General features: G+C 24.7%; 1 protein-coding gene across 1 annotated transcript; it reads left to right on the plus strand.

The window, feature by feature from the left end:
• The first annotated feature begins 1,080 nt into the window (after nt 1-1,080).
• LOC112703931 (uncharacterized) lies at nt 1,081-1,736 on the plus strand. Its single transcript, XM_025755546.2, has 2 exons — nt 1,081-1,208; nt 1,426-1,736. Exons 1-2 carry the CDS (start codon nt 1,115-1,117, stop codon nt 1,626-1,628), a joined length of 297 nt encoding a protein of 98 aa, XP_025611331.1. The 5' UTR covers nt 1,081-1,114; the 3' UTR covers nt 1,629-1,736.
• Nucleotides 1,737-14,099: the final 12,363 nt, after the last annotated feature.

Genomic DNA, 14,099 nt, shown 5'->3' on the forward strand with positions numbered 1-14,099 from the left:
TTGTTTAATACTGTGATAATATAGCTAATATATTTGTTGGTGGATTTAACTATTATTACTATATTATTTATGATCACATTCAGTATACATGTGTGATTTATTGAAAAAAGCACATTATTAAAACCGATTAATAACTATTTTAGAATTAATCCAATTAACACCGAATTAAAAAAAATAATGCATAATATGTTACTTTTTTATTAATCAAATTATTATAATTTAAATTAATTTCAAAAAAATAATTTAAAATTATAATTTCAATCTTCTCACGTGCATGGCACGGGTGATTATACTTGTTTAGAATAGAGAATAAGAAAGTTCATTTTGGAGGAAAAACGGAATCGTGAGGGATCGACACCTCACCTTCATTAGTTAGGGAAAAACCCAATTTTAATATATTAAGTAGATAGATAGATAGATATTTAGGATTTTAAAAAATCTCAATTCTGTTATTATTATGCATATTTAATTTATAAAAAAATAGATTAATAGATTCATTAGTGCCTATTAATATATTATTTCTGATAACTTCAATAATAGATCACCTTCTTAATTTAATTAGAGGAATATTTAGAAAGCAACAGTTAATTAAGATAGTAGAGTAATAATAATGGTTTACAAAAATATTTAGGAGATAATAAAAAATTATTTTGAAATTTTTCAATTAAAATTATTTTATTTTGTATTAATTTATTATTATTAAAATAATTAAATAATATTAGATATAATAAATATATAATTATAAAAATTATATGTATAATTTTTTTATTTCTTATGATATTTTTAATCTGATAAATAAAAAATTATATAAGATTCAAATTTTTAATATTCGTTTAAGTATAACCACTGGACGAAAGAGAAAAATAGTACTAAATGCGAAAAATTTTCAACCAAAAGTCAAATCTGAGAATGAGGAGAAAAAATGCCAGGATTCTCGCAATTAAAAGAGAAAGTTTTTATTACTCGTATTTATGTAAATAGTTAGGTGGATCCCACTAATTCTTTACACATTCAAAATTTCTAGTGTTTTTTTTTTACCGCTATATATATGGGTGTGGAAGCATCCTTTTTCTTCATCCTTCTCAAGAAATTACAGTGTCCACTAAAAAAAAAAATGAGGCTCAAATCAGTTCTCTTGTGTTGCCTTTTGGGATTGGCTCTCATCTCAGCTGTGATTGCTGATAAGTCATCTAGAGATGATGTACAAGGTATATGAATTTGATTCAAAATAGCAATTAATTCATGTTTAATTTTAGGTAATTATTACTTAACATGTTTTTAGTTTAATTTATACATACTAAATTATAACTTTGAAGTTTGCAAAATCAATTTCAATTCGTTTTAATATAATTACCAAAGTCACATTATTTTGAAATACATTATATTTGAGATTTTAAATCATGTAATAATATGTGTACATATCAGGATATCATGGTGACGGCTACGGTGGAGGTTATGGTGGCGGCTACGGCAGAAGTGGAGGAGGTGGTTATGGTGGTGGCGGAGGTGACAGCAGTGGTGGAGGTTATTATTGGGGGGGTGGTTACAGTAGTGGAAGTGGAGGAAGTGGAGGAGGTGATGTAGGAAGTTCTGGTGGTGGTGCCGGTGGTGGTGGCAGCAAATATTAAATTGTCACTAAAATTATGTAATTAATAATCTATAATCCAATTTAACTGAAGGAGGATCATCCTATAAACAAAATTTTCTATTTATTTAATGTTTTTTTTGTGCCAAAAGCTTGCCTCTTAAACATAATAATTCATATTTTTGTTGCCATTCATACATGATTTGAAATTTTGAATCCTTTGATATAAATGCATAATTGATCATATATTAAGCAACTCGTAGTTGATAAACTATATAATTTTTTTCACAGTAAAATGCACTAACATCATGTTTGTAGTCAATACTTTACTAAGTCCCCACATACATTAATTAGGGTCGGATTTGATAAGAAATGTTTAATCTCGATATTTTATTTATATTAAAGTATATCAATTACAAAAATTATAAAAAAATACATAACATTTAAAAGTTCAGTGTATTCATTAAAAAAAAAAATAATTTGTATATGTTATAAACGGACTTATGTGATGCATGCTTTCCTCTATGGAGAAAATAAAAGTATTTCATTTTTTTTTTCAAACCTTTATTTGTTAAAAAAGTTTCTTTTTAATTGTGTAAAAATATAAATATTTTGATCAACGAATTTATTTAACAATTAACAATAAAAAAGATCATTCTTAAACTCATTTTGTAGTTTTTGTATATGCGCGCATATGTGTGTCTCACTCTTTTTTAACGCAAAATTAAATAAAATAAAAAATCAGTTAGTTATTTCATTATATATAATTCATAAGTTTTTTTGTTATTTACAAAACTTAAACTCAAGATCTTTTAATTATATTATAAGCAACTTATTACTATTTCAACTAATGATATTTTAGTACTATTAATCTATTATTATACACATTTAATAAATATAAAATAAATTAATAAGTATGTTAGTGTCTTTGTTACAATAGTAATGGTTTAATGTGAAATGTTAAACTAATCTTCTATAAAATAGAGTGAAGACTCAATATAATTCTTTAATATAAATTTATTATTTTAAGACAATGTGACTCTTTTGTTAAAAGATTTGTCAAATACTAATAGAAATTGATTTAATGACGGTCTTTTTTTATATATAATATGTGGGGTTTTAAAAAGATTAAAAAAAAAAACAATTGCATCGACAAAAAAATGGGACAAAAAAGTTTATATTGATGGGGATGATGTATGAAAACATAAAACATAATAGAATTAGTAAAATAAAAATTATGATGATAAAGATGTAACGAAAATAATAAATGGGATTTAAAATCCCAACATATTATATTTAAAATCATTTACAAAAATAATTTCTATTGAAATTTGATAGACTTTTTAACAGAAGATCACATTATCTTAATATAATAAGATTAAGAGTCGTTTGGATAGGTTTATAGTTTTTTTTTTTTAATTTTTAACTTATAAAAAGATATAGTAATGTCTGGTATAATTTTTAAAATTAAATTGTAACTTTTTAAAAAAGTTATTTTAGTATTTATAAAAAAATTAAAAAGAATAACTTTTTTTATAATAAAAAGTTTTTTATCATTTTTTTCTTAAAATAAACATTTTTAAAACTAAAAAATTAAAAACAAAATAATTTATTTATAAATTATTTTTAATATAAATATATATTATTTAAATTATTTTTTTAAAAAAATTAATTAAATTATTTATTCAAACTGAACTTAAGAATTATAAAACGGCTTTTTTTTTTGTATTAAAAGATCTCATTATTTTTGTGAAGATAGAAAAAAATCGAATTATATGTTGATTATGTTCCCTCCGCAAAATAGGTACTAAAGGTTAAAAACGTTTAACCAAGTCAAACTGAAAATGAGGAGATAAAAGGCCAAGATTCATGCAATGAATAAGGAAGTTCTTTTATTATTAGGCGGCATCTAGTGTACAGACGTAATTGTGAAGATTTTTGTCTTTTATGGTTATTTGTTGATTTTGAAAGCGTATCACTAAAAGTGTTACTTAAAAAGAAAGTGTTATCCTTAATCGTTAACTTGGCTCTGATACAAATTTTTAGTTGTAATTTCTTTTTCAAAATTTTCACTAACTCTTCATATTTTGCTTCGAGTAAGTTTATAATTTGTATAGATTTGGTTGGTGGTACTTTATAGTTTACAATTTCATAATCAAAAAGTATTGACCATTTCTACTATTACTAATTCTGATTTCATTTTTATAGTTTTTCAATCTTGTTTTAGTTTATAATATTTTTTTTTGCATGGATTATTGTATATAAAATCTTTTATCTCTTTGTCTTTTTCTTTAATATAATTTTTCAAATCCTCAAAAACTTCTTTTATTTCTACACTTTCTGTTATTTCTAAATATCTTTTTAATTTTTCAACTTCATTCTCCATTTTTTCTTTCAACAGCTTTAATTCTTTTAAGTCATAATATGGTTTTCCAGGCATTTATAAATTTTTTAAGTTTAGCTCCAACTTGTTTATATTTGTTCTTATTTCTATCTTTTTTATTATAAGGTCATTAATTTCGAACTGAAGATTATTTAATTCCCTTTTATACTCCTTTATTTTACTTTTTAATTTTTCGCCCTTTTTCTTTTTATTTTGTTTTCTGGTCTTTCAATCTTTGTTTACTTCATTATTTATCTTAGAATTTCTGCAAATTCTATCATCGATTTATCACTATTTTCTAGAGATTCTATTAATTTTTCTAACTCTTCAACTTCTCCTTTCAATTTGTCATAGATTATTTTTAGAGCTTTAAATGCTCTTTGATTTATTTTAGAAAACTGTAAATAATTCAACCGATTTTCTCTTTCAAAGAGCTCTTGTTTCTTGTCTTGATAGGTTACATATATTTTTTCTTTATTTATTGTCATAACTTAGTGTTTAGGGTTTCATTTAATTTTTCGACCTTTTTTGTTATTCTTTTATTTCAGAATTTTCTTCTTTAATTTTTAACTTAGATAAGCTTAACGGGCTATTAATTTTGGATTCTCTTATTTGAAAATTCGATGAAACTAATTTTTCTGATGGTTCTTTTAGTAAAAGAACTGGATTTTCAATGGCTTTATATTTTGGTATTTCTGTCTTTACAATTTTCTGAAATAATTCATCGACATAAATTCTTTCTCTGTTTTTAAATATTATACTATGATGGCTATTTGTTAAAGCATAATTTATTGCATATGTAATTGAAAAGGGTTCATCGTCTTGTTCCATTAGATTCTTTTTGTGAAATTTATAAGCCAAACTTATAGATCTTCCAAGATTTTCAGTTGATAAAGGTATAGCATATCCAAGATGGGCATTGAATTTAACATTTACGTTTGTCAAGTTTCCATGAACAATTCCAATTATTTGATCTATTGGGTCATCAGTAATTCTTTTGTCACAGATTGCTAAGCTTATTGGTGAATTAATTCCTTTCATATATGTAGACTTGATTAAGACTTGTATAGTACTAATATGAATCCATCCAAATTTAGATCTTTTTTGTTGATCCTTAATTTTCTCAATCTGTTTACTCAATTCTTCATCATTTATCAAAGCTATTTCAAGTTCTCCATTGGCGAATTTTATCTTTATAGGGGGCTTCAAGTTGAATTTTTCCATAGTATATTATATTTTTTCTATTAAAAACTTCGTTTAAAAGATTTTATTTATTAAAATTTTCATTTGATTTGAGATTTAATTCTATTTTTAGAACAGCCTGTTTTTCATTATCTAATAAGGCAGATAATCTATAATAATCAGATTCTTCCGTTAATTCTAAACTTTCTAAATAATTCATAACTATGAGATTAGGATAAAGGCGTACCTTTCTGGAGAAAAACTTCCTTTATTTAGAATATTTACATAAGATGTTTTTATCTCCAGAAGGGGAGATTGTAGATACTAACTCCAGAGGGGAGTTTAGAATTGGTTTTTCCTAAGGGAATTCTACTTCAGACTATAGAATCGCCTCGGCAGCTTCCTCCTTGCTCTCCTAGCATATGAGTACTCTTAGCCTCCTGCTTTCTATTGTCTGATGATTCTGCAATTGCCTAAGCAACCTATTTATAATAGTTGGGTTTGATGGACAATTCCCATCCTTACCCTTCTTATGACGTCATTGCCTACGTCATTGTTTGCTATCTTGCACCAGCTACATTGTTGGTGCTCTATGACCTAAGTGCTTACATCACTATGCAATAATGTTGAGAGATGCTTCAGATGTGCTGTCCTCTTCTTTCATCATGTGACCTTCAGATGCGTTGTCTTCTTCCTTTATCATGTGGGTTAATTCCGTTTCATTATTGCTTTCTTCAGATAACCCTGAGACACATAGCTGGCACTTGTGGTCTTCTCTGTCTTTTATTAAATAGCAGAGATTCCTCTTTATCCCTTCGGGGAGCTTTTCTAAGAGTCCAGATAAGTTATAGAATGCTGATTCAAATTCCACTAAGAGTCTCATCTCTCTTTCTTCAATTTCATTCCTTTTACTGGACACAAGCAGAGTATTTCTACTTTTATAATTAATCCTTGTGTGAGATTCCTTTGTTATTTTTTGAGTTCTTTCAAAAACCCTTGCTAATGTACTGGCTAGTCTTCCTTCATGACTGTAAATTGTTAAATCTTGTATCTGATCAATTGGTTGAAAATTTCATGGGAAGACGGACATGAATATTACTTGGTGTGCTGGAACCAGGCATTCTTCTTCTTCATTAAAAATAGGTTGACTGTTTGTAAATTTTAGGGATATATCCCTTGGATTTATGTTGTCAATCATATTTTTAAATCTCTTTACTGCATCAACGAATCCTGCAGGAAACTCAAAATAATTTTCAAATCATTAAAAATTAAAATTGTATCAATTAATCCATACTGGAAAAACTGATAGGTGTCAGATGGGGAAGCATCTGGAAATATAACCAACTTTGTTAGCTGTTCTTTGGCAATAGGATAATATCCCAAGATTACCCTTTTTTCTTCAGTCCAATTCAGGACTATGTTAAGGGTTTCTCTGAGATTTGATCTACAGACCCTTTTCTTTTCCTTGATTTCAGCCCTTGTAGGAATGTTTCTTATTATCCCTGTTCTCTGGGTTTGAATTGGAGCTTTATCTGCTCTTTTTAGGGTTTGCTCTGGATGAAGAGTTTCATATTCCCTGAAGGATTCTTTTGCTTCTTCCAGTGTTAAAAACCCTCCTTTATGAATTATCTTTGATTGATGTGTAAATGGTGCTGCTTTTTTCCAGGCATCATATACTCCTTTCATGGGGCCATTATAAATTACATAATATTTTTTATCTTGGGTGGATTTTTTGATAATTTCAGCAATTGTTTTATTTTCTGGAATTTTTTCTTCACCTGATTTGTCCACCATGCTTAGCTGGCTGAACTCTGATGGTTTCGGTTGTTGTGTTGATTTCATTGCTTCGATGACCTTCTTGAGGGATTGGATCTGTGTCCTTATTTGCTGACAATGCTTGCATTTCGAGTTCTTGTTCGTATTTTTGAATTTCTTGATCTAATGCGTTGTAGACGAACTCCATTCTCTTGTTAATGTATCTGCAATAACATTTTTGTCACCCTTAATATATTCAATTTTTATTGGATATTATAACAAAAATAATTGCCATCTCACCAATCGTCCATGATTATAATCAACTTTTAAGTTATATCGTATGAAACCTGTTAGGTAACTTGAATCTGTCCTTAATGTAAATTCTCTGGGTAGTAAATCAATTTTCCATTTCTTAAGAGATTTAATTGCTGCTAGAGTTTCCTTTTCATGAGTGGTATATCTCTGTTCTGTTGGAGTAAAAGTCCCTGAAATATACCTGCAAAGTAATTCCTTTGGGGGATATTTAGAATATAGTGATTTTTTTCCTTGTTCCAACCTTTTTATAGCTTTCTTAGCTTTTAGACATCCTGACCAGGTTATGTCTGAAGCATCTGTTTCTACTATTAAGTAGTCATTTTCTTCTGGAATATAAAGTTCTGGAAGTTTTTCACATAATTCTTTAATTCTTTGAATTTGTATACTATCTTTTTCATCCCATTTCCATTCTTTTTTAGTACTTATTTTTGGAAATAACCTTTTAGTGTATTCTGTTATATTCTTTAAAAATCCTTGATCCGAAATATAATTTATACACCCTAAAAATCTTTGTAATTGTTTTCTATCTTCTATTCTGTTAGGAAATAAATTTACCTTTTCTAGAACGTTTGGTTGAAGTTTTAGCTTTCCTTGAGTGGATAGAATTAATCCAAGAAACTCTATTTCTTGTTTTGCTATTCTTGCTTTCTTTTTGCTAAGAACTAATCCTTTCTGTTTACATCTTTCTAAAACTATTAATAATTTTTGAAGATGATCTTCTTTATCCTGTTTTGTAAAAATTAGTATATCATCAATATATACTAAAACAAATTCATTTAACTCTTTTAGATTTTCTTCCATAAATTTTTGATAAATACCTGGGGCTTGCTTTAATTCGAATGGTAATACATTCCATTCATAAAGCAACACACTTGTTGATTCTTTTGTTGGGCAAGTAAAAGCAGTTAATTTCTTTGTTTCTTCATCTAAACGAAGTTGTGAATATCCTGATTTTGCATCAAGAGATGAAAACCAAGTTGCTACTTTGATTTTTTCTAAAATAGAATCTTTTCTTGGAAGTTTATGAGTATCACCAATAGTTGCTTCATTCATTTTCTTATAGTTTATTACCATTCTTTGTTTTCCCCTTTTAATTTCATTATTGTTTTCAACGTAAAAAGCTGGAGCCGCATGAGGACTTTTACTTAATCTTATAATTCCTTTTTCCAAAAGATCTTTACATTCTAATGAGAACTCTTCTCTATCTCTTGCGAAATAAGGAATTTTATTTGGAACATTTATCTCTTTTGTGGGATCTTTTAATTTAATGCTTACTAATTCGTTATTTGTATTTTTAATATCTAAAGGATTTTCAGCACAAATTTCATCCAAGAGTTCTTCTATCTTTATTTCAAGATTATTTTTTGGAATATTTATCTGAAAGTATAGATTTAAATAACATGTTTCTAATATAGAAAATATTTTAAATTTTAAGATCTTATCTATAGTAGTAGTTGGTATTTTTATACATTTTGATTTTTGATTTATTGAAGAATCGTGTGGAGCTTTTAAAATTATATATGTTAATTCTTGAATGAATGGATGATATAACTTTAAAAAGTTATTTCCTATGATAAAATCCATTCCAGAATCTAACATATATATAGATGGAACAATGAACTTATAATTTTGAATAAAAATTTCAACCATCTCTGCTTTTTGGTCAATTTTATGTATTGATTTGTCAGCTATTCTAACTCTTAATGGTTTCTTTAATTTTTTCCAATCAAGTTTATATTTGAACTAGCAAAGCATTGTATTACCCCAGAATCTATGAAAGCATTTATAAACTTTTCTGTTATTTTTATAGTAATAAATGTAGCATTATTACTCAGTCTCTAAGTCTGTTTCCGAGACATATTCAAAAATATAGTCTAAGTTATCATCAAATTCTTCTAATGGTTCCATGAAACAAGACTTAGCAATTTCTATTTGTTTAGTAAGATCATTTTTATCCTTCTTTCTCGGGCATTCATTTGCGTAGTGTCATTCTTCTTGGCAATACCAACATTTACAATTTTCTTTTTTATTCGGGCAATAGTTATTTCTTTGTCTTTTGTTTTTATTGTTATTTTCTTTTCTAAAATATCTCTTTTTTCTCTAGTTTGGATAATATTTTCATTTTCTAAATTGATATTTTCTTTTTCTTTGAAAATTTTTATTAAGACCATATTTTTGAGGTATCTCTTCATTATCCTGACAGCAAATTCTAATTATATTTGCAAATCTTTTTTGAGTTGCTTCTTGCATACAACGTTCTTTTATTTCCTCTCTTATTGCAGAGGTTGCTCCACCAAAATTATTTTCAATTGTTTCTCTATTTATTTCTCTTATAAATCTTCCCATTATAAATTCATTAGCAGGATATGGAAGTTTTGTTATGTACATACTAAGATAATGATTTTTATCTTCTTCTTTTAATTTGTAATAATGTATTCTATATTCACATATATAAGACTCTACATTACATAAATCATATATCTGAATATTAGCTAAATAATTTTTTGCTTCTTGATATTCTTTATTATAGACTTCTTGTCTATGATCTATAATATTTTTTTCCAAAAAATTCTTTATATAGAATCATCATTATATATAATATCTTATCATAAGCTGTTGTTCTTGTTTCTAATTCTTCTATTATTTGGTTTTCTATTGATGTCATATAATCTCTTATAGTTCCTTTAGTGTGAAACCCTATGTAATTCCAAATGTCCCTTCCAGACAATTCACTAAGTTTTGGATTAGTAAAGGCTTCTAATAAGAAGGAATTCAACCAGTTTTCAAAAATTTCTTTTTCGTTCTTTTTGCAGTCTAAATCGAGCATTCTTTCTCCTTCCATTTCCTGGATTTTAGGAACGTATTTTGATGGTATTTTTGTATATTTTAAATCTTTATTTATAAACCCTTTTTTAAAAGCATAATTATCAAAACCTGTTTTCCATTTAAATTGAGATTGATTATCCTTAGATGTTCTAACTTCATTTTTTACTTGTATTGGAATAGCTGGTTCTTCGTCACTTGAATAATCTAGAATGTGTTCTTCATTTTCTATATTTTCAGAATTTACTAATTCTTCTTCTATTTGAAAACCAAGTTCCATAATATTATTTTCTTGAGCCATTTTTAATTATTTAAAAAGCATTGTAACTTCTTCTAATTTTTCTTCAATATTCATAATTTCAATGGTGGTTTTACTTTTAAGTCTGTTATGTTGATTATATTTTGAAAATTTTCTTCTTTGGGATTCTCTTTTTCCTTATTTCTTTGAATTTTTATAGATACTAATATTTCTTCAAGCATATCTACTATAGAATTTAATTGTGGGTTAAAAGTATGATAAAGATGTGGGGAATCATTTCCATGATAGCATTTTTTAGAAATCCCGTGTGAAAAATAATTTTTTTCAGGTTTTTGAAGTCCTTCAATAAAACTTATAGTAAAATAAAGATTTTGAGAAAAATTATTTTGTATTGATTTTAAATTCAGTGTCATTACAATTAACATTGGTTAAAATCATTAGTTTTTGATCTATTAATTTTGATAACTTAATTATTTCTTCTCTTAAATCTTCTAATTTACTTTTTTCCATTAGGTGACGCTTTTCTTTGTGAAGAGTTACGGTTTTAAGTGAAAAGTATGATTTTAGACTGTGTGGTTTAGGTTTTGCCACGTAAGCACATCTTTAAAACAACATTTGTACCCTATATTTCACTTTATTATTATGTAAACAGTTATGTGATCCCACTAATTTTTTGACACTAAATTTTCTAGTGTTTCTTAACCGCGATATATATATATATATATATATATATATATATATATATATATATATATATATATATATATATATATATATATATATATATATATATATATATATATACGGGTGTAATTATCCGTGTCATGTACGTGATAAGATTGAAATTATAATTTTAAATTATTTTTTTAAATTAATTTGAATTATAATAATTTGATTAATAAAAAAAGTAATATGTTATGTATTGTTTGTTTTTTTTAATTTAGTATTAATTAGATTAATTCTAAAATAATTATTAATCGGTTTTAATAATCTATTTTTTTCAATAAATCAGACATATATACTGAATGTGATAATAAATAATATAGTAATAGTTAAATCCACCAACAAATATATTGGCTATTATCACACTATAAAATAAATTAAATATAAAGGCTATTAGCATGTACTTATAAATCTATAAAATCGCACTGTTTTTGATTCGTGCAAGGATTTACTTATCAAAAAACTTAAAATATGAAAAAAAATATTTATAAAATGGACCTAGCATCACTTGAAAAAATCATGGAAAATAATCGACTTACCTTATAATTCTTATTTTTATTTTTCAAACTTTTTCATTACATAATCTACCATAAGTAATATTGTTGATAGAATCATAGTTAGTATTTCTTAGGTATAAAAAATAATAAATAAAGAAGTTCTATATCTGAGGTACGAATTTTCTAAATGATAAATAATTGTAACAATTCACTATTATATATATACACACACAAATTATACAGGGTAATAATTAGCAAATATTTTCAATGGAGATACTTGCTACAATTAGGTGAAATTTATGCCATTATATTTTATTAACCTTTATGATTGATTCAATAGAATACTTGCTTAATATATATGTTATCAATATTAATTATATGCCAATATTTTTAGGAAAGAGCTAAAAGAGGAGATATATAAATATATATAATATTATTGATATATAGGAAGCATACATAAATTGCTACATTTTTTTTATTATATTATACAACTTAAAATTATACTATCATGTTATTATTAATTCTAGATACTTGATATAATTATATCAAATTTAATTATAACTCTAAATAAATAAAATAGATAACATTCAATATTATTTTTTTTCTTGTTTATATTCAATATTTACTGTAAATATAAAAAGTAAAATAATTAATGAAAAAATATGAGTAGAAAATAAAACATATTAAGTAAAATTTAATTTTTTATCTAATTAATTTTGTATTCATATGATATAACTTTACGAAAATGTTATGAATGACAACCTTTTTTATTCTCCAAAAAAAATATTATACGTAGCCTTTAGTAGTGCAAAAAATAATTATAAAAATTAATTATTGATATTGATATTATCACAATTGATTATTGATACCGTAATTTTTTTAAAATATATTTTACTTTTTTAAAATATAATGCTTGTACTGTGTAGACCTTATTATTATTATTATTATTATTATTATTATTATTATTATTATTATTATTATTATTATTATTATTATTATTATTATTATTATTATCCACTAATTGATTAATTTGGGTCACTATTAATGTGTGCATCAACTATCTCTTAATAAAACTATTGCACTTGAATGAGAATTAGAACTATATCAATTGATATAATTAGAATGATTAAAAATATCGATGATTGATAAGTAGTTTAATAACGCATTAAATATTGATTGATATAATTATAATAAAAAAGTAATCATGCATTATTCATGAGTTAATTGTAATATAATTAGAATAAATTTATTTGAGAGAAAAAAAATTCATGTGTAATTTTCAAAAATTAGAATATTTTTTTATTTATATATACGAATATATTAATTTTGTTAAATAATTATATATATATATATATATATATTATAATAGTTTTCTTAATATATATACATATACATAAATAAAAAATATATGAATTATATTTTGTTAAACTCCGTATTACCGGTTATTAAAAATATTTAAATCACATATATTAATTATTTTTTTGTTATAATTATTTCATTTTATATATATGATTATTTTTTATTCTATAATCGTGCAATAATTTTTATTTTTCATATCCATATAAATTCCTCAATCTCAACCCCATTCATACGCATATTAACAGAATTTTTTCTAATAATGATGTTTTAATTTTTTGTTTTTCTTTTTTTTTAACGTATCTTTCCTTTTTTAAATAGTGATATTTTAATATTTTTAAATATATTTTTTTAATAATTACATTACTAATCTGAAATATAAAATAAGAAAAAAGGTGATAAATATATCCAAGAAAAAAAATAAACTTAAAAATCAGAAAAAATTATATTAAAAAATATAAAAATAATATATTCAAATGGAATAGTCGTAATATATAAATGAGTCAACAATTTAAATTTCTCTAAAACTGATTTAATCAAATACCAATATTAGAAATAAATTACTTAAATAATATTTAATCTATTCTAGTTCTTAGACATGTATAGATTAGAGTCATTCTCATAACGACAACCAACTGAAACAACATCATAAGTTCGAACATTTGAAATTCACACAAATTTAGACTATTCCTTTGTTCTTTGAAAACCTTCTGTATCCCTGATAGAGTTGAATCACAATTCCTTTTATGGAAAAAGAGTTACAAATGTGGTTTTGACGTGTTAGAGACCAAAATTCGGAAGTCACTGAGTGTGACACCCATTAAACCCTAAAGGTCAAATAAAATAGTATTCCTGGTTTTATTTTCATTTAATTCTAAATCAAAAATAATAATGACTTATTTAATTTAGCATTTATGATAATAAATGAGATGACCATTATATAAGTCATTTAATGTAAAATAGCTTAATTTGCGATTATAATTAATATATGTATTACCCATAAATAAATTAAGAAATAATAATTTCGTAACAAAATAATCATTTAATTTGAATTACAATTAATTGATTGATTGAAATTATAATAAATTGTATGATATTTAAATAATTAATCAAATCAATTAGTTGATATAATTAATTTATTATAATAAATTAAATTTAATGAGTTAAAAGAAATAAATCGAAAAACACCATCAGAAACATGCCACGACAGTTTTATCATTA

This window comes from Arachis hypogaea, chromosome 7 (genome assembly GCF_003086295.3).
Source record: "Arachis hypogaea cultivar Tifrunner chromosome 7, arahy.Tifrunner.gnm2.J5K5, whole genome shotgun sequence".
NCBI classification, from domain to species: Eukaryota; Viridiplantae; Streptophyta; class Magnoliopsida; order Fabales; family Fabaceae; genus Arachis; species Arachis hypogaea.